The sequence below is a fragment of the Myotis myotis genome, unplaced genomic scaffold, assembly GCF_014108235.1.
Source record: "Myotis myotis isolate mMyoMyo1 unplaced genomic scaffold, mMyoMyo1.p scaffold_m19_p_15, whole genome shotgun sequence".
Lineage (NCBI taxonomy): Eukaryota > Metazoa > Chordata > Mammalia > Chiroptera > Vespertilionidae > Myotis > Myotis myotis.
Window position 1 is genome coordinate 7,495,033 of NW_023416319.1, and position 27,888 is coordinate 7,522,920.

At 43.7% G+C, this 27,888-nt stretch overlaps 1 protein-coding gene across 4 annotated transcripts in view; it reads right to left on the reverse strand.

Annotated features, from left to right (window-relative positions):
• The window catches only part of ATRNL1 (attractin like 1), a 453,022-nt gene that overhangs the window by 81,291 nt on the left and 343,843 nt on the right, over nt 1–27,888 (reverse strand). For all 4 annotated transcript variants that reach the window (XR_004972105.1, XM_036335871.1, XM_036335869.1 and 1 more), the window contains one exon: nt 12,794–12,908. Coding sequence is in view for 3 of the 4 variants with exons in the window: in XM_036335871.1 (XP_036191764.1) it covers nt 12,794–12,908 (115 nt within the window). In the remaining variant the exon portion in view is untranslated. The remainder of the gene's footprint in view (nt 1–12,793; nt 12,909–27,888) is intronic.

The following is a 27,888-nucleotide window of genomic DNA, read 5'->3' on the forward strand; positions in this document are numbered from 1 at the left end:
AGAAAAACCTCTGAAGCATTCATTTTTAAGAATAGAAAAAAGTATGGTCTTAGAATCAGACAATGATCTTATGAATGACCAATCAAAGTGAGATTTTTATATATGAAAAAAAAAAAGCCCCAAAGAAATCTTTTAAACGTAGAAAAAAAATCACATATTGCAAAATGACTAACATGACCTAGGTCTCTGGGGTGGGGCTGAAACAACAGCCTCTGTTACTAGTGAGAAATGCACTGTTTTAACCACAGTACATTTTTTTATTCTATTTCATAAGCCAAATTGTAGGTCAGAGATCAAGAAGGCTTTCTACTATTTATTTATTTTAAAATATATTTTTATTGATTTTTACAGAGAGAGGAGGGTGAGAGATAGAAACATCGATGAGAGAGAAAGTCATCAATTGGCTGCCTCCTGTATGGCCCCCACTGGGGAATCAAGCTCGAAACCCAGGCATGTGCCCTGACCGAGAATCAAACCAGCAACCTCTTGGCTCCTGGGTCAATGCTCAACCACTGAGCAACACCAGCCAGGCAGGTTACCTACTATTTAAACCTGAGAAGCATCTATAATTAAATTATAGTGAGATACATATAGTAAGTCCCTGGACAAAATGAGGTCAAAATGATCAATTCACAGCCAGCTTAAGAGTTGGACTCTGGGAAGTTAGCACCAATAAAGACAGGCAACCAAGAGAAGGCAAATAGATTGAGTTTCTATTATGTTCTAGGCACCACTTCTCCTGGGAGATATAACGATAAATAAGGGGACAATTCCTAATGTGAGCCTGTCCATGGAGAAGGGAGAGGGTACTAAATATTTTACAGTAGTAAATAAAAAATCCAAGTAGTGGATTGAGGATGGGTAGAGATGGGGACAAGTGTCACAGAGGACGTGATCCTTGAATTAGCAAGTCTATTGGAGAAAAGGAGGTGTGGGTGTTGGGTGTGTGGGAGGACAGTCCAAGCAGCGGAACTAGCACCTGCAAAGGGACAGAGGTGTGGTGCATTCATAGCAAGGGGTCTTTTCAAAGTCACTTAGGAACCTAGCGGAGTGAGGCATTTAATATCTCCTCAAAGTCACCATCTTTGCAGATGACATGCATGGGGCACGGGGCATGAGAAGGGGGTTTAGAAGGATAGGATGAAAGTCCAAAAATGACCTGAAGACACCAGAGAAACGAACTTCTCCCCTTTTTTGTGCAAGGAAAAAATTGGGCATAAATACAACTGCAGAATGGCACAGAAGGCCAGGAAGGGGCAGAGGAGTCCTACTGAAGGGTGAATGGGAAAGTAGCCAGCAGAGCGGGACAGTCAGTTCTAACAGAGAGAGGCCGCCACCGAGAAAGCAACCCGGGAGGGGCCCTCGGTTCTAGATCCTAGCACTGGCCTGCCACGTGAGCTCCAAGAACTCAGGCTCCTCAGTGTAAGACAAAGGGGCAGAACTACCCCTAGAGTCCTTTTCTACCCCGGTTCTTGAGCTAGTGATACTCGGGAAGGTTGAAAAGCAGCCTCAGAGTCACATGGTGGCCCAAGCTGGAAGATACAGGCTCTCCCCAAGGATGGAAGGGCTGGGAGTACTGGATTGAACTTGAACTACCGGCTGGGAGGTGATTTCAAAACCACCTTCTCTCCCAGCAAGTGTGGCTCAGTGGTTGAGCGTCGAACTATGAACCAGGAGGTCAAGGTTCAATTCCCAGAGAGGGCACATGCCTGGGTTGTGGGCTCGATCCCCCGTGGGGGGCGTGCAGGAGGCAGCCAATCCATGATTCTCTCTCATCATTGATGTTTCTCTCTCTCTCTCTTCCTCCCCATTCCTCTCTCTGAAACCAATAAAAATATATTTAACCAACAAACAAAACCTGCCTTCTGCCACCAGTCAGGCTCCTATTCTCTATTTCTGGAGAGATGAGAATAAGAAGAAAGAAAATGGGGTCAAATGGCAGTGAGGACTGTTCAATAGCAGAAGGTATTAGTCCCGGAAGTTATGGGCCGCCTTTTGGGAAAGTCTTTAGGATGTCTCTGGATGGGGCACCAGCTGTGGTTGCCAGCAGCCGGCTAAGCCAGATGTCATTTGATGCCCTTCCTACCTGTGTGTTTCTGCAGTTGCACAATGGCATACATACCCAGAGTAAACAGAATTATCCCACTTATACCCTTTATGTCTCTATTAATATGGACAGCAGTTTCCTTTCCACTCCACTGGTGAAGTTCTGAATACAAATGGGCCCCGGCCTCTTCCCCTTACAGCTCTACATCCAGAGCTAATTGCCACACAGGACACTTAAGGAGGCATTTGTCACTGGGATGGGGAGCAAGGGGGCGGCGGGTGGCACGGTCCTGCTATTGATTTGATGATCCTGGCCTGGCTCGGGGAATAAAGGGGCCTGAACGTATGTCCGCTGCGGCCAGACTCCTAGGGCCTTCACGGTTCCGCTCTGATGATGTCAGACAGCAGGTTCAGGGGGCAAGAACCCACTTACTCCTCCCAGGCTCCTAACCATGACCCAGGGACCAGGCAGCACTCTCCAAGCCACCTGCTTGGAGTCCTGAGGACAATCTGGTCTCCTGCCCTTGAGGAAGTGGCTGAGCTGCCCTTAGTTGTGACAGTGCTCTCTTCTCTGAGTCAACTCTGAACTCTCTGCCCACTGGCTTAGGGAGGTTGGCCCCAGGGACACCGGTTATGTTTATTTGCAAACAAAAAGGCAGACAAAAGGGGAGTGTAAATTACTCACTTTCCAGAGGGCGGTAAACCTTTCCCTAAAAACCCTTGAGGAAAGGCCATTCTGGCTTTAGGGAGTTACCATGGTTATACTCACTGTTACCTTGATTTATATGTGAGAATTACAACACTACCTCTGGGCTTGGTCTTCACCGGGCCTTTCAACATGGTCCCAGCATTTGTGGAATCTAAGGAACCAAACAAATTGACCACAAAATAAGACTGGAAGCACAGAGGCATGGGGCAACAGGACAGACTGGCATACCTCCGTGTGTGTGTGTGTGTGTGTGTGTGTGTGTGTGTGTGTGTGTTTCCTGCACAGCCCATGACACGGGCAATAGGGTGGTGAAGACCTGGGGAGGTGGAAAGGGGTTGGGAGGAGGGGAGTAAAGCAGGGAGGAGGGGTAATGGGAGACATCTGCAATAAGTCAACAATAAAAAATAAATAAAATAAAATAATGTAAAAAAAAAAAAGAATGAATATTCAAACTCAAAAACACCTTTCAGGTACTTTACAGTAAATGGAGGGTCTGCGATTAAATCAGCTATCAGCAGGACAGAGAATTTCTATTAAAACTTGAATCCACGCCCTCTGGATTTGCCCAAGGACCACTGGCCCAGTGAAATGGTTCCCAAAAAAAACGTTTATGAGAAGAAAGAAGTCCCAGGGCCCTTGACCTACATTTCCTTAACATGTTCGTCAGTTTGCTGGGAAGAGGAAACATTTTCTCAAGTTTCCTTCCTTTTTTGGATCTAGGGGTTCAGTTCCTTCTGCCTGCGATTTCTGGGCCCCAGTGGCAGAGGCGTGCAGTACTGCCTTCTGGTAAAAAGTGGATCATGACTGTTGTCTTTCTCCGATTAGCTTTTGCAACGGGGCAGCACAAACACGTTGCGTAACAGGCCCAGGCCTTGGTTCTGGTCCCTGATCAGGTAGGAGCGCGTGCCCCTCGGGCAAGTCTCTCCTGTCTCTGGCTCCCTCGGCTTCTCTTTTGCTAACACTCGGACAGACTAGATGGTTTCGAAGGCCGCTTCTAAAGCATCAAAACTTCTCAAGTTCTCTGGCATCCTGGATTACCCGTCCATCCTTGTTAAACACAGGAGGGAAGCTTCTGCTAAATTCCTCTAAACCCAGCTAAAGCAGGACTGTTTAATTCACGGCCAATTAAAAGGAAAATGTCTCCCTAATTGGCAATGTTACACACAGATCCTGGAGGCAGCGAAGGTAAGAACTGTGGGGGTGAGGGATTTAGCCTGTGCATTTTAGCCAGACCGACACCATCCTTCCTTTGCTGCTTCAAAGGCAGCTTGCTTATTCCAAACAAATCTTGCTTTTCCCCTTTGGCTTTGTACGTTGATTTGTGGAGGTGCTTACTTTTTCCTATTTTTCTCTTTGGCCACAGTAATTACTTACCAGTCATTTCTAGAAATACCTGAAAGGGTGGCAGGTGGGAGAAGAAAAAGAAAAGAAAAATGTGTTGGCCTCGCTCCCGTGCACGTGGTCTCATTTCTCATGCCTGCAAGTTCTGACTGTTTAGGTGAGGGTCCCTCACTGCCCTGCCTGGAAAGGATGCAAGTGCACTTGGAGCATTTCACTCACTCCGCGGCACGTTAATTAGTCGTGTTCACTATTCTCCAAGTTTCTTATCCATTTTTGTCTTTGTTTTCTTTGCAGGGCAGTCCATGCCCCTCAATGAACAATGGCACCGAGCCAAATATTAAATCTCAAATGGGAGGACAGTGGCTATGTCACTTTACAGTGACCCTGGTCGGTAAAAGGAAAAGCTTGTGTTGTCCCCAAAAGCTCATGGCTAGGGTCTTCAACCATAATTTTAAAATTCCCCCTCCCCCCCAAATAAAAGAAAAAAGAGAAAAAGAGTTGGAAAGAGCCCTATGGAATGAGATTTTCCCGGTTTTAAGTTCTGGTGCCATTGCTTGCTTACTGTGTGGCTGTGTGTGGAAGTTATAAGTGACTCCATGGGTTCATTTTCCTCATCCGGAAAGAGAAGTGAGAAGTGAGAGAGGGGTAAAGAGCAAGAGTAGGTTCACAATGAATGGCATGTACTGATGGTAACAAAACCAGCAACTGACACTTTTTATTTGCCAGATGTATTTTGTGAGTTTATCTGTCCTGAGCATAACTAATACGTGGACATTTGTGTCATCTTTCACTGATGTTCTGATTTTCCATGAACCTGAAATCTGATCAACTCAGTTTCAATAGATATTTTTCACCAAAGGCACAGTGCTGGGCTTGATTTTAGTCCCTCAGATACGGAGCTTGAATCCTACCTGAATGATCAAGACATAATGTCCAATTTATGTGGAAGGAACGGAAAGGGCTTTCTGGAAGAGGACGTGGCATTTGAATGGGGCTTTGCAAACAGGCAGCTGAGAGGGAGAGGGCGGTTCATGTACAAGGAACCAGTGAGCACGCAGACCACACATGTATGCTCATGGAATCACAGGAGGAAACATATGCGTGGACCTACAGGCTTAACAGCAATCATAAAGAGGACTGAATTCTATCCAGTCATCTTCTTATTTTACAGATAAGGAAACTGAGGGTCCTGGAGGTCAAAATACTTGCCCAAGGGCCCCAACAAGCTTGCCAGGGGAGCTGCGCAGGTAGGCAGGGATCGCCAAGGACGCTGTGGGTGCTACGCCTGAAGGAAAGGGGAGGAGAGGTCAGGGAGGACCTCGCGCCCCAGAGGAGATGGCTGGTCTAACTTCAACAGGCAGTGCAGAGTCAGCAAAGGTGTAAGAGGAAGGGAGAGAGAGCTTCGTGCTTGCCTTCGGCAGAAGCCCAGGTGAGAGGCAACCAGTGCCTGGACAAAGGAAGGGAGGGAGCAAGGATGTCAAGAGGATGTGTGAGCCCTCTGCTGCAGGGGTGAGGCCTGTGAGCTTGGTGATTCCTTGGGTGGAAAAGGGGGGACAGAGAGAAGAAGGAAAGCCAACGCCAAGGTTTCAAGCTTGAGCCACTCGGGAATGGACTTTTCCTTATGAAAACAGTGAAGGCAGGGAGAAGGGCTGGTCTGGGGGAGTAGGTATGGTAAGGAGGGAGAGGGGGAAGGAAGCGTGACTTCCTTCCAAAAGAAGAGCAGAACCATTCCATATGATTTCACTTTTATGTGGAATCTAAAGAGAAATATAAACGAAGGGAACAGAAACAGCTGCATAGATACAGAGCACGGACTGATTGCTGCCAGAGGGGAAGGGGTTGGGTGACCCGGAGAAAACCATAAAGGGACTGAGAAGTCCAGTGCAGTAGTCATAAAATAGTCATGGGATGGAAAGCACAGCATAGGGAATATAGTCAATAATATGATAATAACCATGCATGGGGCCAGGTGGGTACTGGAAATATCATGGGGGACACTTTGTACAGAATATGATGGTTTAACCACTCTGCTGCACACTTGAAATGAACACAAAATAATATTGACTGTACACGGTAATTGAAAAAAAAAAAAAAGAGTAACAAATCCCGACAGATACTATTGCTCCACAGGGGGGAGGGCTGGCTGGGAGCACAGAGCCGGGTGCTAATCCCCTCAGTGAGCATCATGGAGGACAGGGTCCTAAAGGGAAAAGGTGGAGCAGGATGAGGCGCTGGCCAAGGACCACACCTCAGGGCCGCCTCCTGTATGGAAGGCAGATGAACAGACCAGGGACAGCAGCGAGGTGCTGGGTATCCATTATCTCCCAGTATATTTACCCATTATCTCTAGGGACCTGAGGTAGATGAAGGCCTGGAGCAGCAGAAGAGGGGATGTTTCCAGAAGGTGGGGAGGCAAGATGGGGACTATTCACAGCCAAACACTACAGGTGTGATGGGAGAGGAGAACGGAGGAAAGGGCGTTTTAACGACTGGGTACCGCTGTGTTGTCACTGCAGAAAGCTGCTCTGCTTAGCCACTGTTCATCAGCTCTCTGTCACCTCCCTCATGGCACGTCTACTCTGCCCGGAGCACTTAGAACCATCTGTAATGATGGGTTTATTTGCACGACTGTTTGTGTCGTTTATCTCCACAAAGGCTGTAACTGGATGAGGGAAGGAACTCTGTTTTGCTCTCTACTGTAGACCCAGTGCCTGGCCGTATAGCAGACACTCCTAAATATTTCTTCAATGAATAAAGGCAGCAAATGAAGATCCATAGTAGCTGTGTTTTGGAGAGAGGATAAAACTGTTTCCTCCTGTTGATTTTAGGGTCCTTTTAATCGGCACATATATTTCCGGGACACAGAGTCATACTTAACAATAAGCTCAGACAGTTGTTCTCTCTGTGGTTCCCTGGGCGCTCTGCCTAATTTAGCACTTTATTTTGCCGGGGAGTGCCCCCTTTATGGATTTGAGGTTAAAAGGTAACCGCTGTGCCAGATTTTAATACTGAAGTTTTGATAGCATTCAGTAGGTTCATTTCTGATTCTAGCCACTTCTGACAGGAGAGTGGAAGAGTAGATCAACAGGTGCGTGTCCGCAGGTGTGGAGAGGCGGTGGAGAGTGTGGAAGGAAAACCAACCCGGACTCTCCAGTGGCTTCTGCAAAACGTGAATTAGCTCAAACATCTGGCTGCAGAGGAAAGGACTGACTGCTGAGAGCCTGCGGACCAGAGCCTGTTCCCCCCCCCCACCCACCCCGGCTCCGACTCCCCAGGACCTCCTGCCTCTCACGGGCCCTGTGAGCTTCCTTCTTCTCACTCCACAAATGGGGGCAATGTGAACTATATACATCTTTTAAACATGCTGAGAAGACTGGGAGCTAGTCTTCATTCATAAAATGTGAAGTTTTTGTTTTGTTTTTAATTTAAGGAGCGATGCTAATTATGTTTCATCACTAACAAGCAATGTAGGGGAATATCGTTTCTTAACTGGGCCTGAGCGGCTGGAAAGATAAATTACGGTACCACTTAGAAACAAGTAATTTGCTCTTCTTACCCCAACCTGGTGTGGCTTGGCATGAAATGTACACTAAGGTTGGCGTGAAATGCATCCTGGGAATCTAACCCAATGGCATGATTTTACACGTGAGAAAACAGGACCCAGAGACTAATGGGCTGGCCCAGGGTCACACCGTTGGGCCAGCCCATTGTGGATCCAGATATCAAGTCTGCAGCTCACACACCAGCATAAGTTATTTCTCTATAACTGCATGTCCTCCACGGCTGTTACACACACCGAGCCATAGTCTCATTAGCGGATGTGAAGTTGGCACGTACATATTTGCATTTCCCAAAACTTCTGGGTTTTAATTGCCAGGAAAGATAAATCTATCCTTCTTGCCTCCTTAAACCCAAATGCTTAGCAGAATCCTTCAAGTCCTTCCTCTTTGATTCTGCATGGAGAGGTTTTTCAGGAATAAGGGCCACCTGGAGTGGCCCTGTATCTTCATCCAGAGAAGCACAGTGATGAGGGAGAGTCTCATGGGCTGAGCACCGGGTGGCCCTGGGTTTGAATTCTGGTTCACTCACTCACTAGCTGTATTGGCCCCGAACAAGTCATTTAATCTCACGTGAGTCTCAATTCTATTTTTTAGTCTGTAAAACTGGGATAATAATACTTACTGTGCAGGGTCATTTAGAAGGTTAAACCAATGCATGCATATAAAGTGCCTCTATGTGTATATACTAGTATATATAAAGCATATAATAAATGTATATAAAGCTCAGGTGTATATGAAGCAAATAATGTATATAAAGTATATACAGAATGTATATAAAGCTCAGAATTTCTAGTTCTCTTTCTCCAACCTACTTTTCACTTAATTAGACCAAGGTTCTCTTTTTGTCACCATCACCCATGACACCATGGGTAGACTATCATTTTGAACATTATACAATATTTCGAGATTTTTCAAAAAAAAAAAAAAAAAATCTGGTCATCCTGCCCAAACTTCTCAGCCTAAAGAACAAAAATGTCAAAACCTCAGGCTTCCCAGCAGCCTTCTTCCTCTTGGCACTGTTCGAGTCAATCACGCATGAGGCAAAATTCCATTTTTAGCTGAAGCACATCACTCCTGTTCGGCAGTGGACACAGGGGCCACTGAAAAAAGTTAATCTGCTTCCTACTAGTGAGAACCCATCAACCATGAAATCCATAATCCTTCATCACGAACTGACAGCCATCATTATCCTTTTCAACGGATGCTTTCGAAGAGGCCTGTTTAGTTTGTCCACTTTTCATCTCAATGTGATTCTAAAACTCGAGGGGACCTTGTTGTCCAAGGTGAGTGGGGACGTGCTGGGTTGTTTAGGGTCACGCGACAGAGTGACGTGATGTGCCCTGTTTTCACAGGGACGTCAGTTTTTCAGCCACTTGGAGGTCAGAAGAGAAAGTGACCGCACAGTGTACACACGTCAACATCAGAAATCCCACATTAACCCGAGAGAGGCCGGCGGGGTTGGCAGTGGTTGCTCACATAAAACCCAGGAATGAAGCAGCAGGTTGATGGGGTGGGGAGCAGGGAACCTGGCAGCCCAGCGCCAGGAATGCGGAAAAGCCTGGTTCATATCTTTTGCTTTTACTCTTCTAAGCCACCTAGCGGGAGAATTGCTCACACCTACATTAATAACACTAAAGACAACCAAAGAAGATTAGTGCCTGGGGTGAGCTGAAGGGCGAATCTGCAGTTTCTCTTTTGACCTCTGCGAAGACGAGAGCCATGGAAAGGACTTCACACATGTTAGACAGACACCACAGGGCCGTGTCTGATTATTACTCAGCAATATTGACATATTTGCTGGTGGGAAGAGAACCAAGTCCATAGACAATGCCATCTTCTAAATTTTTTCAAATGTCCTCGCTGCTACTGAAAAGAGATGAGCAAAATCGCCACCGGATGTTTTGGACTGGCTTATTTGTCAGTGGGGAGATTGAGTTTCTGGGAGACCACCATGCTCACCGAGGCTTCTGCATCCTCCATATCCGCAGACTCCTCCTTCTCTTGAATGATTTTATTCACGGTGATGAAGAGTGTGCATTATGAAGAGCATCACTCGGCATTTAGGAAGCTGCCTTTCAAAAAAGAGCCTGATGACAAAGGTTGAGATTGTGCAAAGTACTGCAAGAGGACCTTTAGTCTAATAATTAATGCTAATTAATCACTGAATAGGATTGCTAACATTTGGAGATGTAAATGGCCCAGGAGCCAGGAGGAGACTCCTGATGCTCTGTCCTTCGCGGTGGGGGTGAGGTGAGGTGGGGGCCCGCAGTCTGCCCATAAAGCTCCCCCACACCTCTCCGCCTGCACCAACCCTGGAGGGGCTCTTCAGCACACAGGGCCCCTAGGAGAGCGAATGCTAGTCCATTTGCTCTCTGTTGTTCACCGAGGCTCAGAGACGGGAGTGGCTGCTACAGGTCCCGCTCCCCAGGGCTCCTCTCATCACCATCAAAAGCATTTCTGAGCTACTTTCTATGGAGGGCCCTCTGATTAGCACAGGCTCACAGATGGTAAGTTTTAATTGGCTGTGCTCACACCAAATATCTTAATGAAGAGGAAAAAAATAAGTCAGTTTGTAAACTGGTGTCAAAATTTGCCTTGTTTAGGGAAAACTTAGATGCGAACAATAGAAAATGTCTCTTTTCAACACTTTTTTCCCCAATAAAGTTAAGAATTTTTTTTACTGTTTCCCACACCTTACTATAAACATTTCAAACATATACCAAGGGGAAAGAATTCCCACCACCTAGATTCTACCAATAACATTTACTTTACTTGCTTTGTGTCATCTGTCCATCTACCCATCCTACTATTCATCCATCAATATATGTTCTTGATGTATTCCTAAGTAGACTCCAGATAGCAGTTAATAATATATTTTGGAAAAGTAAAATCAAAGAATCTTCCTACTCCTATAAGGACAGCTAGAAAATAAGTTTACTAGTTTTATTAAAACAATAAACAAGCTCATTCTGAATTATGCACATAGATATTCAACAGTTCCATCTACAGGCACTGTAAAAAATATGGTATGTTAGCTCCAGGTTTTATCTGCTTGTACCCACCCTGTGGGCGTTTTCAGCACTCTTCTGATTGTTCGGCTTTGTGAAGACATGGCTGTGGATTACAGAGAAACAAGCTTTCTGCTATAAACCGTAGGAAAAATTACCCAGATTGTTAATAGGAAGCATTTTTTATTGTTTTACTTCATAATCTAGTATTTCCCAATTATTCCTCAACTGTAGAAATATGAAGATTTCTATGCTTTGATTCCTTATTTATAAAGTGAGTTTTATAACACAGCCTTGTCATGAGGATTAAACGTGAGAAATAGGAAACCACTTTGCAAAGCCCTACGAGGACTTACGCACATCTAAGCCAGCATGATCACTAGCAATCATGATGCATCCGTAATAAAACACAGCTGAGGTAATGGGCCACACTGCTACTTGGCTCTTTCCTATCAGTCACAAAGATTTCAAAGGTTAAAGGGACAGAGTATTGGCAGATGCCTTCACTCTGCCCATCGGTACGTCATCTTGTCAAGGACCTAGGAGAACACTGGTGTCTATCACATTGACTTGTTTTCATTAGTGAAGTGTTTGCCTTGGAAACTGTCCCAGCCTTAAAACAATACTTCCATTAGCTGGGCACAGTTCCTATAATTATCCATCTTATCTGACCGGGGCCCAACTATCCTACTTATGCATCCCATTCACGCTGATGGCTCTATAAGGAGAGGAGGCATTCACTCAGTGTAGGAGAAGGTGCAGCTACAAATGAACTTTGGGTAGAAATTCGTAAATGACAAGTGTACCCTAAATGACAAGTGTAAAGGTAATGGGAAACATCTGTCCCATATGGGAAAAAGTCTGTTACAAGAGTATCTTATGTTTATAAAGTAGCTTCTGTTTTTGTGTCTTGTTGGACACAAATCAAGAAAGTGAGGAGTAAGGTCAAGTAAAATACTCTAACTAGGGAATAGAGAAAAGATAAAATACGCAGGGAGGCGAGTTCGTCATCAATTCCTGTTATTGAGAACGTGCCAGAGCTCTGGCGCTTTATTTTACACATTGGAAATTACCCTTCCCCTCAAAAAGCATCCATTTCAAGAAGAGGTTTTTAGAGCAGACAATTGGGAGGAAGAAAAATTAGGAATTGTAAGCAAATGGAATAGGATATTTGATAAGAGAGAAATAAGCATGGTTTGTTATTTCATTAAAGTTATACTCAGCACTGAGCATGTCTGCAATATGGACAACATCACAGCAATGAGAAGACTCTCAGAGGCTACATGTGGTGAGTTACCCCACAATTTAAAGCACACTTTTCACGCAGGAAAAGGAGAACCAGAGGAAGCGACTGGTGGGCCTGGGGTTCCCTGGCCCACGAACCCCACCTGAATGGTGCTGACAGCAAGAACATACTTTTTTTTTAATCCTCACCTGGGACCTGCTAGAGAGAGGAAGGGGGAGAGAGGAATATTACTGTGAGAGAGAAACATCACTGATAGGATCAGTTGCCTTCTGTACGTGCCCCAACCAGGGACCGAACCTGCAATCAAACCGACAACCTTTCGGTCCACAGACGATGCTCGCCAGCTGAGCCACTGGGCTGGGCAAGAACATACCTCAATAATACTGAGATGGTTGCATCAAGCAATCATCCTCTGATGCTGCTAAAACATTCCAACATGCAAACAGGTTCACTAATTTGGTTCCATATTTATAAAACAAACTGCTAGTCATACTTATAATTTAGCATCTTTTAAGACGCGCATACAAGGAAAAAAGAAACTGTCCCAAAGGGTCAAGAACTTGTTTGCCCTGCTAGTGAAATTTTTCATTGCAATTACAACAAAAAATTTGGAGAGGGGGGTGAACACACATATGTGTGTATATTATATATAAACAGACACATATTCAGCATGTATTTCTAAGAGAAACAATAAAAAATCTGAATTTACAGCAATGCAGATATCTAGATATTTGGGCAGAAGTTTGTAGCCAAATAAAATTTTACCATGTTCTAATTAGAACCATGTAAACATGTTAAAGGTGCTGTGTGGTAGTTTTGTTTAACTGTTTCTGTTCAGTCAACATGTTTCGCTTAACTGCTGACGGCTCATCATTCATCTTACCTGACTGCCCAGGGGGAGGGGCACCTGAGGATCCTCGCGGTAGACAGAGAAACACAGTCAGGACAGCAGCTCTGTTCCCAGCACACGGTTCAATGGCTATGGGTTTGGGTGCCCCCTGAAAAAGAAAACTCATTTTCAATTCGTGGAATTAACACGATACCGCTATTTTACCTTTCTCCTATCTGTGCTTCGGTCAGCTAAACTGTGCATTCCCAGTGCTTGGGGACACACCATGTAAAATTTTTAAATAGTTTAACTATTTCATTGTAGTAATATTTTTTGTAGTGGTGGCCATTAACATTTAAAAGACATTTTTCGTGGGGACTTACATACTGGTACATATTTTTGAAAAGTATTCTTTGCTTTGTTCTATTTTTGGCTTTATTTTCTTTAATACTTTTTTTTTTTGGAGTTTTAGGTTCAATTTAGCGGAATTGAGAGGAGGTGCAGAGACTTTCTGTATACCTACCACCCCCATGCACTCATGGACTTCCTGTTATTAACAGCCCCACCAGAGGGGTACTGTTCCAAGGGAAGAACCTGCACTGACACCCGCTAACCACCCGGGTCCATGGTTTACATTAGGGTTCACTCTCGGTGATTTGGACAGATGTGTATGACATGCATCCACCGTTACAACACCAGGCAGAGGAGTCTGACTGCCCTAAACATCCTCAGTGCTCCCCCCGCCCCCCCCCCCCCCCGCAGGCATCCCACCCCCTCGCTCCGCCCTGGGACCTACTGCTCTTCTCACTGTCTCCAGAGTTTTGATACCTTTTTAGTATAGAAATGGTGGTTTTGGCCATTACCCTAAAAAACTGCGGGTGAGATATGGGTGACATATCAAAGCAACAACTATGCCACATTAAGTAGAAGAAAACATGCCACTGCTTTAATTATTAAAACAAATGCTTGGTCTTTTTGCACTAATGACATCTGAACTTTTCAGAGGACTTACGGACATGTGTAGTCATTCGCCGAGAATGTTTTAGAATACTACCATTTCCAGAAAGTTTAATGAGGCATTAAGATAAAATATGTCCCCATTCATGTAAAACTTAGACGGAAATTTCTGGTGACAATGGTTTTATGTGGTTATAAAGAATTTCTCCTTCACAGCAACATAAATCTCATGTTTTAAAATTATCCCCACACACATCCATTTTGGGAGTTTTCAATAGAAAGGTGAAAGTGGCCATTGTGCGAGAAGGAAAGGGCATAACAATCTTCCCAGAAAGTGCTGGAAGCCATGCTGCAATACCTGTATCAAGTTACATGATTTATGGTTTTACACTTTAAAGCTTACATTTATTTTAACAGATTTACTTTTGAAAATGTTAAGTCAAAATCAGCATAAGTACATAGACATTCTCCCATGATGTAAATATTTAGACAATAGGCTTGTCCTATTCCAAGGCTAGAAGGAAAAATACTATGAATTGTTTGAGCCATATTTCAAGGCTATTGAAATTTATCCCAATTTAATAAATGCAAAGCATATGTGAAGGTCAATTGGTTAAAATATACTAAGAATAAATAAAATAAATTCAGGTTCCAATGATGGTGATATATTAGCAATACTAAAGTCCTTTTTAATATCCCTAGGGAATAACCTATCAATTCTACCATTAGGCAAGGTTTTCTTTGCTGTTCTGTTTGTAAGCTCTCAATATGATGATTGGCAGTATCCAAAATATCCACAGTCATGTTAAAATAGTGGGTTATGAAAATTAGACGGCTTTTAGGATTACAACGAAATAAAACAAAAAAGCAAAAGCAAAGTTGAGAGTGGTTTTTGGTTTAGGGGATTAAGCCAAACAAGAAACCATTTGAGAGCACATGGGTGGGCACTGTTGTCAGGCTACTTCCTGCTGTTTCTAAGGTTTGAAACATGAAATGCTAATGTCCAAAACACCAACTGCAGGGAAAAATTGGTAAAAACACAACAAAAAACCTGTAAATTTCAGGTGGAAAATGACTTAATTACTTAATACTTAACACTTAGATGTTAATAATTACTTAACACTGAGATGCAGTGACAGATAAAGACTGCGGTGAAATAGCTTGACCGAGCAAAAGGAATTATGCTTGCATAAAAGTCACTTCTGTAAAAATCTTCCTAAAAGAATGCTCTCTCCCTCTTAATTCTACAGCTATTGTGCAGGAAAACTCAGAAATGTCTTTTATATTGATAAGCCATACAAAAGGAGATTATCATTCTATTTAAAAATCAAATTGGCTTACAACCTTGTCTATTTTGGGCTATAAAATTTTTATAAAAGGATAATAGCAAAAATATGAATTATTCATTATATTGAAAATATTAGTGACTAGCACAGCTCTTTGACACTTCTGGCAGGAATTCACATAATTAAGAGAATTATTTCCAAAGACTCTGGGACAAAGCCCACTTTCAATAAAGATTTTTAAATAAAAAAGAAAAAAAATACTTTTTGCCATTTGAATTTTGCAACATAAAATAGCGAAACCCCATGAATGATACTTCTGATACCTTGAGGTTTGTCAGTTGTTCTGTGATAAATACATAAGCATGAATCAAAATCATTCCACAATGACATAACGTATTTACTGAAGTGTGCAATTTATCATGCATTTTCCATGGCTGCCTTTGAAAGAGATAAGGCCTGGGTTTGCCCACAGCACTTAGCAACTGTGATTTACTTGTAGGCATCTCCTTATTTGTTGTACCGAAAGGAGCTGGAGTGCAGCCGTGCCAGGAAACATCACTGACAGTTATGTAATTAGCAGTCATTGTTTATAAAGTGGGCAGCACTTTTCCAAGACTTGTTTTGTTCACTCTGGTGTTTTTAAAACGATTGCACTCATATTTTCAAGTTCTTGTGTTGGGTGGGTAACAATTCTATGTTAACCCCTTTCCAATTTTCAGCTATTAGAGACAAGCAAGTTACTGGAGAAGCTTCTGGAATCCTGAGGATTTGCCCTTCTTGAAATTCACAATGTTCTCTAAGTGAAGCCACCATTTGATGTGTCCTGGAAAACTGCTGTTAGGAGAAGCACTGGATGTTTGAAAGAGACCAATGGGCAAAGCTGGCTACTTGCTTTTTCTTCTCCACTGGCTCTCTCAAAAAGGGAGTGTATGAGTGAGCGACTCACTTCGAGAAATCACACTGGAGTTCACCACTGAAAACCCTACGTGCAGCAGCTGAGCACTTAACTCTTAACAATTATCTGATGTCCTTGGAACAGGCCTTACAACCTAAGCAGGGTTTAGTCCGAAGCTGTAGGACTCAGAAGATAAAAAGGATGTTACTTCCTTTCTCAAAAAACATTTAGTAGTTCCAAAGCAGGGCTTGCGAACTCCAATTCCTTCCCGGCCCAGGTGAGCAGCTCAGTAACAGCTAACATTTAGTAAGTGCCTGCATTCTGCCTGGTGCTATGCTGTGTGCTTACGTGGGTTTAATCCTACCCATTACACAGGGACTATTCCCATTCTACAAATGATTAAATTCAAGCACAAAGGTTTACATAACTGAGGGTGCAGACCTACTAGGTGACCAAACCAGAATTTGGAACAATGAAGTCTTCTTCTGAGCTTGTATGCTGAGTCACTATGTAACTGTGTATAGTACGAAAGAAAACTAACTTACAGATAAGACAATCACAACTGATAGGGACTACAGAGAACTAGAAAGTTTTCTTTAAAGACATTAAATCTCTCTCGTGGGCTGAGGGCTGCCACTTTGTCATCTCTGTGAAATGGAGTCCAAAATGACATTTCAGGCTGCCAGGCTCCTGTGTCTACGCCCTCATCAAACCTCATCTTTTATTCTGCACCGGCTCCATGTTTTAGTCAACGTAAGTGCTCACTGTTTAACAACTGTGCCCAGGTTTCCAGAAGGTGCCTTCTTCACTCATAATATCCCTACTGTCTAAGAGATCCTTCCCACAGGTCTTTCACCTTCCTAAAGCTACACACCCTGAGAGCCGACTCATCCAGACAGCCTTCCCTGGTCTGGGGGATTTAGTCACTGCCTCTAAAGTTCTTCACTGTACCTTTTATGGACCACTTCATGTTCTATCCCGAATGACCCGTGAGTAAAGGCCCTGTCTTCCCACTGGGACATACTGAGGGCAGGTCCAGTTTCTCATTCATCTCTATCGACTCTGTTCTCACTTTCCGTGTTTGAGGTGCCCAAGCATGTTGCATGTGCTACCTTTTGTGAACCTATGTCTCCCAATCATTTACTGTAGGTGTTGATGTCCCTGTTATATGTCACTATCAGATTCCTACTCCTCCAAGGATGGTATGGTGGTGGAGTCTTCTTTGCTTTTCCTATGGCATCTACTAGAGTGCGCTTTGCAGCTGGTAAATGAGTAAGTGAATAAAAGAATAAATTTATTTTTCACATGGTGAGATAGCTGGTAGGCATGATTCAACTTTATCCAAATTATGCACATTAAAGGGATAATAAAATACTGAAAACATTAGCTAACACGTTATTAGCTAAAAATTAGCTAACATCTCTTGAGTAGTTACTAGGTTCCAAGTACTATGCTAAGTATTTTACATGCATTATTGTGTCATTTTCTGTTTTAAACAGATGAAGAAACTGAAATTCAGAGATGTCAGATAAAATCGTCAGGGTAATACAAGTACTGAGGGGCAGATCCAGGACTGGATCTTAGATCTGTACGATTCTAGCATCTTGGTTCTTAACCACTAAACAATACTGCTAAAAAGCATAGTTTAAGACAGTGTTCGGCAAACTCATTAGTTAATAGAGCCAAATATCAACAGTACAACGATTGAAATTTCTTTTGAGAGCCAAATTTTTTAAACTTAAACTCTATAGGTAGGTACATTGTTATTAACTTAATTAGGGTACTCCTAAGGCTTAGGAAGAGCCACACTCAAGGGGCCAAAGAACCGCATGTGGCTCGCGAGCTGCAGTTTGCTGACCACGGGCTTAAGAAGACAAGGATTCTCTCTTTCTCTCAGCTTGCAAGTAATAGTAAGAACCAACTTAAGATATCAATTATGAGCATTACATGCATATATCTGCCCATTTCTGACCAGGATTCAGAACACCTGAGTTCTAGGATCAGTTCTGCCCCCATTTGGTTGTATGATCTTCAGTGTGTTACTAAGTCAATTTCCCCACCTGGAAAATGAACAAGTAGGTTGGATGATTTTTAAGTCCCTTGAACATTCCATGACTATGATTTATGGACAGCTTTCAGAATGTATGCAATACCAATATTCTAACACTTTGCTTAAGTACAGTGAAACTTGCAATCCTTAGTCATTTTTTTTCCTGTCCAGGTACTTTAAATGACACATCTAATTTTTAAAGCACATTAATATACCATATGATAAATATATCACATAAGACTAAACGGCCACCATCGCATGCCAAAAAGGCAATTAGAAAATGGAATCAAAGAATTAAGGATTAATGTGGATATGTTATACCTGTCAGCAGTAATAAGTGTTTTGACAAGAACAGAATAAAGTCTGACAGTATGCACAAATACTAATCTGATATATGAGTGAAATATTAAAAATGCAAACAACTGCACATTAATCACTCTAACATTTCCCTACTAAAACATTTCAATGCTATTCTTATCAAAACCCATCTATAAATAAGAATGAGCCTTTTTTCAACAGCTTGCACCACTTGGTATTTGCAGTTTAATGAATGTTTATATTGATATGAAATTTAGTTTTTAGTCACATTAGTAAAATGGAATTAATTTACTGAGCATTGAATTAAGTCAGCCCGATGGCTTGGCTCACAGCTAATCAAGTGTGTTGATTCCTTAGGATTGGTATCACCAAGATTACAGATCTCAAAAACAGGTTCTGATTTTGGTTTAGACTTTGGAAAAAATAAAAATCATATTCTTTCCTTATTTACTATTTGCTTTTCATGAAACGATAAAGTGAAAAATACATGAGCTGGCTTTACTTGCTAGAAGAATTCATATCGACAAAAGAAATTAAGCTGATGGACACTCTCAAGACCAGGGTTAAAGTGCGTTAGAAGCAAATTCAAAGAGAATAAAGTATTGCATATGGGAAAAGGAAAAGGTATGAAACATGATATTCACAGGATCACTGTGCTGCTTCTGAGGTTCCCATTGTAAACGTAATTTCATGGCGTAACAGATCTTTCTTCCTTCGTTGAAATGCCTCGGACTCAATCCCTGTTCAAAATCTCTCACTACACACGCGTGTGTGCACACACACACACATTGAAGGTTTATATCTATAGTATAATGTCTAGTTGAACTGGATGTTGCTGCAATTTTAATTATGTGGCACTGAGTCGGGGAAGCTGGCTTGTGATAGCTGGAGCTTTACTACCTATTTTTTCACAGGTATTTAGTCCTGGAAAATGAGGAGACTGTCTTTTTGAGATATATAATCATGCTTGGTCCTGAGTTGGCCAATAAATCTGAATGTTAATAGGAGGTGACTTTGAACAGATTATCTTTATAAGTTGATTCCTAATAGCATTTTTCAAAAATTGAAAGAGATGATCTATAAAATAATTGCCATAACTAGATTTTTAACCACCTGTACTTTTCTCAATAGCAGAGTGCAAAAAGCAACAGAACCACTATACATACTTTATATATTAATTTGAAAATTCGGGCCACCTTCCTGACCTCAAAAAACACTGCTAAGTGTGAGAGACAAATATGCCTGCCAAGTCAGCTGACTTCCCACATTGCGTAAGCCCGGTCCTATGCTCTCATTCAGGCCGTCCCTTCCGCCTGGACTACCTGCCAACACCCCCCATTTCTGCAAGGTCAGGCCAGGCACTCACTCTCTGTCCGCAAGAAGCCTTCCGGGCATCCTGGGCCACTCCAGGGCCTCCTCTCTCTACTCCACCTCAATCATTAGGAGCAGCTCCTTTTTCCTCCCGTGACTTCTGGGAGGAAGTGCAATGTACTAGTTAACAGAACAACCTCAAGCAACCACTGCCTGGTTCAAGGTCTGCTCTCTCATCCATCCGAGTGTGACCCTGGGCAAATCCTAACCTCTCCGTGTCTCAGGTTTCTCATCGGCAAAACACAACCAACCATACCTTCCACGTACGTGGTGTTGTTATGAGGATTAAAGGAGTTCATAGAAATATATGCTGTTTCTGAGATTCCAAAGGTAGTCCAATTGTAAACTTAATTTTCATATTGTATCAAATCTTTTAAAGAGTATATATTTATATATATAAAGTATGACATACAATACTTGTCAGCTATCACCAATATGCTACTTTGTCCAATTCCCTTTGCTTTAGAGCTGTTTTTCCATCTGAAGAATATACGCAACTCAAAAGTAAGCTATTTGAGGTCAGGGACCAATTTTAAAATCTCTGTTAATGGTTTGAAATGCATTAATTAAGAAATTCAGCTTCCAGGAGAGAATTGTATTGGAGGCTTACAAGGTGGGGGAAATGCTCTCAATGCTAAACTCCCCACATGTGCCCCATCACCACTCCCTCTGAGTATCTGCCCATTTCCCCTTTCCTGTTCCCTGCCTCTGTCAGGGGTCTGACCTGACTGTGAGTACCATGTACCACGCAGAGTAAGCGTTCCCGGCACCTAACTCATGCATACATGGGTATTTGTTTTTTTCTTTTCCAACTTGTACACAAGATAAATCTCTAAATGTTGTGGCAAAAAGGTTTAAACAGAAGCTCAATGTATAGCAGAGAAATATATACGCAAGCAGAAAAGGTAGAAAATCAAGATCTTGGAATTTCTTCCCAAGGCTGGTCCATTCCAAAATACATTATTATATGTCATTAATGCAAAATGTGACCTTAGCAATGCAGCTGATAGATCAATTCCATTTGAAAGGTAAATGAGCCAGGCCTCCTGCTGGCGAAGGGGGTGGAGTGCTCCCAGGGCACAGTGCCTGCCCTGGTGCAGCTTCCTTCAGCGCAATCTGACTGCAACTGTGAGGAAGTCACAGCTAAATGTGCTCAGGGATGCGATTGCCATGGGGCTGGGAGTGGAGGGGGCAGAGGAGGTCCCAGTAGCTCTCCTGGGGAAGGGCTTTACTTTGCAGGGGATGCCTGGGAGTTCACCAGGAGAATGAGGAAGAATGGAGATTTCTGGCAGGAGGGAAAGCATGAACGAGGAGCTGTGAAGGCACATGGCTATTGGGAAACTTGCTGAAAGTTCGTTGTGGACAGAGACTAGGAAGTGCTCAGTAGGCAGGGATGAGAAGAGGCCACAGGGGCAGACTGGGGCCCTCCAGGAAACCCAGGTCCCTCCTCAGGTCCTTTGCACTCTTCCTGGCCATTGCTGGGACTAAAACTACCTGTGAGAAAGGCATGCTCAGTTGCTCAGATGCTCAGACAGAACCTGAGGAGTGCAGAGCACAGTGGGCCCTGAGCAAATCACCCCAGAGGCACACCAGCCAACCTTTCTCTACCAGGAACTCGGTGCTCTTTCATTATTAAACTGTTGGTCAAAGCTGTTACACCGAGCGAACATTAAATTAAAACATTTATTTCTGAAACTTCAATCATAAAACTAAATCAAGGAGCACTGTAAAAAGTGACCGTCAGCAGAAAGAATAAAAGTGCAGATATGGCAATATTCTTAATGAGGAATCAAATGTTAAGAGAGCCAGCACAGTAAATGACTTTCTCCTAACATTATTATACCAATCACAGCCTGTTACAAGTCATAAAAGCATGGACAAGCGCTGAATGAAAGAGCTGATTCGACTTGTGACAAACATATGTATGAAATTCTGTACGATGCACTGAAACCTGCCTGGATCTCTCAGAGATTGAGTCACTCAGGACAACAGAGTTTTCCCAGAAGGCAGAACATTAACCCTATAAGAGCTAAGATGTTGCAATGGGAGGATATTTTAAGATTAATGTGAATTCTCTTAAATATCAATTTCTCTGCTTCTTAACCAGACATATTAAACATAATTTAACACTGCCTTAATGTCCCACTATCACCACTGTGAATATCAGTTTTCACAGTATGCTGAAGATACATGGAGTTGTAAATGTATGTTTGAATATTACAGCTGCAGTGCTAGGGATTTCTTTTCTTTTTTCTTTTCTTGTTTCTCTTAAGTCACCAATGCCAGCTTGCTTTCTGCATGTTTATCTTTTTATATAAAAACAACTTAAAGATTTGCACCCGCCAGTAGATAACACAAGGGCATTTCTGTAAAACCCATCAACGACGCAAAGGCTGAAGCCACCTTCCTCTCAAGGGCTTTTCTCATCCTCCCCATATCTCTGCCCTGTTGCTATCTCTGTTGTGTGACCTGTCAGCATCACCCAAAGGACTGCCTGATTTCTCCATCACCACCTCCACGGGACACAGACATCTTTTTTATTTATTTCCTAGAGGCCCGGTGCACGAATTTGTCTGGCTGGCCCTCCATGATCTGGGCCAATCGGGTTGGGCTAGCCAGGGGGAGGGGCCACAGGCAGTTGGCCAGCCGACCCTGCACCCTGGTTGAGCTCCGGGTTGAACTTCTGGTCCAACTCCTGGTCGAGGGGACAATTTGCATCTTAGCCTTTTATTATATAGGATTATTAAAAACTGATTTTAGAGAGAGGAGAAAGAAAGAGTAAGAGAAAAAGAGAGAGAGAGAGAGAGAAGCGTGGATGTGAGAGAGAAACATCAATTGATGGGCCACCTCCTACATGCACCTGGACGGGGATCGAACCCCCAACCTGACAAGGAATCAAACCAGCAACCTTTCAGTGCAAAGAATGATGCTCCAATCCCAAACCTGCAAGGGCCCACAGACATCTTCTTGACTGTTCATAATAGTCCTCTTATGTCCCTTTAAGTTTGTAGGCACAGTAGCCTTTCCAATATTAAGAATTTTTGACAACCGTGTTTGGGAGTATTCTTTTTTTTTTTTTTTTGAATATATTTTACTGATTTTTTACAGAGAGGAAGGGAGAGGGATAGAGAGTTAGAAACATTGATGAGAGAGAAACATCGATCAGCTGCCTCCTGCACCCCCCCCCCCCCCACCAGGGATGTGCCCACAACCAAGGCACATGCCCTTGACCAGAATCGAACCTGGGACCCTTCAGTCCGCAGGCCAACGCTCCATCCACAGAGCCAAACCAGTTACGGCGGGAGCATTCTTATTATAAAGTCTAGAAATATTTCATCATGTTCAAATGACTTTACTGAATGTGAAGCAGATTTGGGTTCAAATCTGATGGGGTCTTGGGCAAATTATTTAGCTTTCCCATGTCTCACCTTCTTCATATAGGAAATAGAGTTTATAACACCAACCTGGCAAGGTTACCTGAGGATCATAAAGAATAATATAGGGATAAGGCATTGAACATAGTCCCTGACAAGAAGTAGGCATCAAAACCAATTACATATCAGCCACTTTATCTGGTTTCACTTTACCTTTCTCTTCCCCTTAGTTTGGTGATTAGTGGCAGGGCAGTAAGAGAGGTTTAATGTCCTGATCTTTTCCTATCTTTCATTCCCCGGGACTTGGTTCCAATGTATGGGGCCAGTATTCCAGTGTCTTTGCATGCAGGTTGGAACCAAGGTCAAGTCTGTAGAGAAGATGAAGCTGATGGATACAAGTGGTGGAAGGTGCAGGATGAAAATCCATTAGAAAAGATAAATATTCTACTGAAAACTTTCTGCTTCTACAGCGAAAAGAAAACTATCTTATAGATGGATATACTTAGAAAAGGTTCCTAAGTGTGCTATTTCGTTTCCCTGTGTAGCTGGGAAGACTGTTTTCCCAGTACCTCACTCACTAGTATTGACTAGATTAAAATTTCCTTAATTTTATAATCAAGAGAATGAAGAGGGGGAAAATAAGAGGAAAGAGGACAGTTGGCAGAGGATGCTTTTAGCAGGACCACGGGACCTCATGCAGCCATCCCACAGGCTTTCCCAGACTCACTGGAATCCAGAGGGCAGACTTGGGGCCCCACCCATGTCCTGAGACATGCGGGCTCCCCTGTGACCAAACTAAACCTACCTGCATTTCCTTTGGCCCTTTCCTCAAATGATTTGGTTGTGTTAACTCAACCACCTACTCAGAGCTTGCTTTAGGAAGTGAAGGATGCCCACCGGCATGGCTCAGTGGTTGAACATCGGCCTATGAACCAGGAGGTCAGGGTTCAATTCCAGGTCAGAGCACATGCCTGGGTTTCAGGCTCGATCCCCAGTAGGGGGTGAGCAGGAGGCAGCCAATCAATGATTCTCTCTCATCATTGATGTTCCTATCTCTCTATCCCTCTCATTTCTTCTCCCAAATCAATAAAAATATATTAAAAAAAGAAAGTGAAGTATGTAAAAGTGAGTAAAATATTCCTCCAAACCGATTCTTCCCCAAACGTCCTTTTGCAGGCTGACTAAAAGTTAACCGCCAGAGTCTGTGTAATGGTCCTTCCCCTGGTTTTTCCTCAGGCTGCTTTCCCGACTCCCTCTGCCTCCTACTAATCATGGAATCATTGAGGCCTTGGAGGAGCCTCTGATCAATGGGTGTGGCCTGCTGCACACATCTGGCTCACTGTGTTGTCTCAAAAAAGGACGGTAGAGCCCTAGCTGGTTTGGCTCAATGGATAGAGTGTCAGCCTGCGGACTAAAGGATCCCAGGTTTGTTTCCGGCCCAGGCTGCAGGCTGGATCCCCAGTGTGGGGTGTAGAGGAGGCAGCCAATTAGTGATTCTCTCTTATGATTGATGTTTCTATCTCTCTCTCCCTCCCCCTTCCTCTCTGAAATCAATAAAAATATATTTAAAAAAATAAAAAGGACGGTAGGATAAAGGAGACACACAGCACAAATCAAAGTGCCAACAAGGGGACAAATCTGGTTGTTTCCTCACTTGGTCTCTGGTGTGGGTTGAACAGTAGCCCCTGGAAGTTCATGCCCTCCCACAGTGCAGCTGTGTTTGGAAACAGGGCATCTGCAGATGCAATGGGTTGAGATCACGTCAAACTGGATGAGGGTGGCCCTTGTGTCCTACAGAGGGGACATGCAGGAGAAAGCTCCATGTGGACACAGGAGCAGAGACCGCAGCAATGCATCCGCAAGCCAAGAAATGCCAAGGTGTGTGGACAGCGCGGGAAGCTGGGAGAGAAGCGAGGGACAAATCCCCCCCAGGCCCTCCTGCAGGAGCCAGCCCGGCAGCACCTGCAGCGCAGACTTCTGGCCTCCAGGACAGCGAGAAGATAAATCTGTGTTGTTTTAAGCCACCAAGTTTGTGGTAATTTGTTACGGCGGCCCCAGGAAACAAATCGAGTCTCCCCCGTCACAATGTGACCCTGAGAGAATGGCCGGAGAGGATGGATCGGCTGCCATCTTCCTCTGTTCTTTTGGAAATGATCGGGAAGTATAATACAGAACCGGTGACTAATACCAATCCCTCAGGGCATTTGCCCTATTTTGGGGTCATTCAAACTACTTCCCTTTGAAAAATAAGCCACATATCACATAGCGTGGCAAATGTCAATGGGAAAATTCACTTAGTTATGGGAGTTTTGTGATCGCCATAAAATTGATGACACTCATAAAATGGGGACTAGTCATCATAATAGCGCCTTAGAATATAGACGAAGTGTATGTTGTAGGTCAGGTTTCCTAGGAAACAGGTTCTGAGACTCCCAGCTTTGTGCACAGGCTTCTGGGGAAGCAGCCTCAGGAAGCAGCCTGGGTGGGGTGGGCAGAGAGAGGTCCATCTGTGACGCAGCTGTGCAGAGGCCTCTGCCTGGGAGGGTGGTCCTTCAGAGCTGTGTCAAAGTGAGGCAAGAGGCCAAGCCCTGGAAGGTCCCAGTGCACAGGGGCTGTCCCCAGAGAGGTGGCGTCGCATGGGGAGGCAGCTTCCCTCCACAGAGGGACAGAGGGAATTCCTGCAGAGGGACTCAGCTGTGAGCTGTGGACATGAGAGGCTCAGTCCTGAAGGGGAATCTGGATAGCATATCCCAGCGCCACCTCACTATTCATAACTAACCGAAAGAAGTCCTTGTTAGCCGAGAAAGCGACTCTGGCCGGACGCACACACTGTTCTGGTTCCGATAAGGTCATCAGATGTTTACCCTCTGTTTCCCATCGTATGAAGCTGCCGCGGTTGCCATCACTAATCTTTCTGTGAGATGCTGGCTCTTCTGGACCATGACTTTCCTCTTTCATTTTCCTACCTGGGCTGGCAACTCAGATGGTGACTTTTCTCGTCAAAAAAGGGCGAAAGGTATGGCCTCGGTGCTCACTTCGTGGCCTGGTCCACAGTCTGAAGAACGGAGTAAGCACTGCTTACCCTTCACACTTACGTTGCAGATGGGTCAAAGCGTCCTGTTTCCCATGAAGTCATGAGGTTTCCTGAGAAAGCAAGCCTCCCGTGGGCAGAGGGAGCAGGTGGACTAAAGAGTAGTCACGGACCCTGTGCTAAGCATTAAGATAGGCACCAAGCATTAGCACACATTTCTGAACCCAGAACATGATAAAGTCACATTCTGTTGTCAAATCAACTGCTACGAGAGAACTAAACCCTTTGGCGGGTATGTTTCTTTCAATGTCTTGAAGATTAAGATGGCCTCCTAGCACAGTGAGGCAGGAATATACATAGCAGGGTAGAATTCATAGCCTTGGGGATGGAGACCTGATAGAAGGTACTAGAATGAGGGATGAGTGAGCAAAACTGTAGTAATACAATGTCCATTAGAGAAAACGAGGGTGATGCTTTGCCACTACACATTCCTACTCACACCAGCTACATGTCTGCTGCAATCTCATTCTGCTCAAAGCCAGTCGAACTGATCATATTACCTAACTTAACTGTTGACAGTTTCATTTCTCAGGCTAAGAAATAAAGAAGCAGGTATTCTGGTCTGGTTCTCCCCTGCAGAGAACGAAACAGGAATATGCGAAGAACTTTCAAGCGCACCACCATGCTCTTTCTGAATGTATAATGCTGGGCAAAGTAACTCATTCATCCTATAGATATTTCGTAAGCAAGTGCTTTGAGTAATGCTGTTTCAGTCACTAGGCATAAAGCAGTGATCAAAGCAGATAGGACCTTTCCCTTTACAGAGGGAAAAGGATAATCAGAAGACAATTAAATAGGTAGCATAACATCCAGGAAAAAGGTGACAAGCAGTAGACTAGCGCAGGTTAAAAGGACCGGGGCGAGGAGGAGTGCTGTCTTTGTGTCAGAGAGGGGGAGAATTTAGGCATGGCCTGCGTGCAGGGGGACCACATTTCCTGGCCCAGGTTTCTTCACCAGAAAGAGGGCATAATCATAGTGCCAGTGGCTCACAGGGTTTGCAATGAGTAAACTGGGTAACTTATGTAAAGCACCTGGTATATTACATGGCCCAGGGCGCGTGTTCAGAAAATGGCAGCCATATTATTATTTAGCCCTTTTCTCTTCCTTAATTAAACATACCTTTAGCTTGCCTGCTTATTAGAATTGAACACCATAAATTCTTAGTTTGCTATTTCAATTTCCTTTTTTCTCTTCTTTCTTACATGTCCTGAAAGAATTAAAAAAACACACCACCTCACTAAAATGAAATACTGTGTCATGAAAATACATGTGATGGTCATTTTCCATTTAGAAGGGAATTACCTTGCTACTTAACTGCATCTCCCAACCATAGATCTTTGTACGCTGAAACTATAACTCATGTTATTGCCAGAGCTGGGGTAGGGGCAGCCAAGGGTCAGTCGTCAGGTGAGAGGCAGAGATGAAACATCACGAAGGAGTGGACAGGAAGCAAACAAGGACAGCACAAGTAAAGGGAGGTAGAGGATGGATATTATCATTATAGCACCTTCAGCTGTGGGCTTAAAGGTGCTATAATAATAAACATTTTTTGAGTAGCTATGTTTCCCTTGCCTGAGCAAGGTTAAGTGGGAGAGTCAACACTTGAACCCAGGCCTCTCCCCTGCTCCAGACCAGCATCAGAAGTTACAAGATGCCCCAAGAGACAGCCGGATACATGGCCATTCAAAGTCCAAGGCTCAGAAAGCAGAGATTCCATGGGATTCGAAGGAATGAGACAGAAGAAAAAAGATATCCAGTCATGAGGACATGTAGACAGAACCTTCAGAGCCTCCCTATCCCTCTCTCA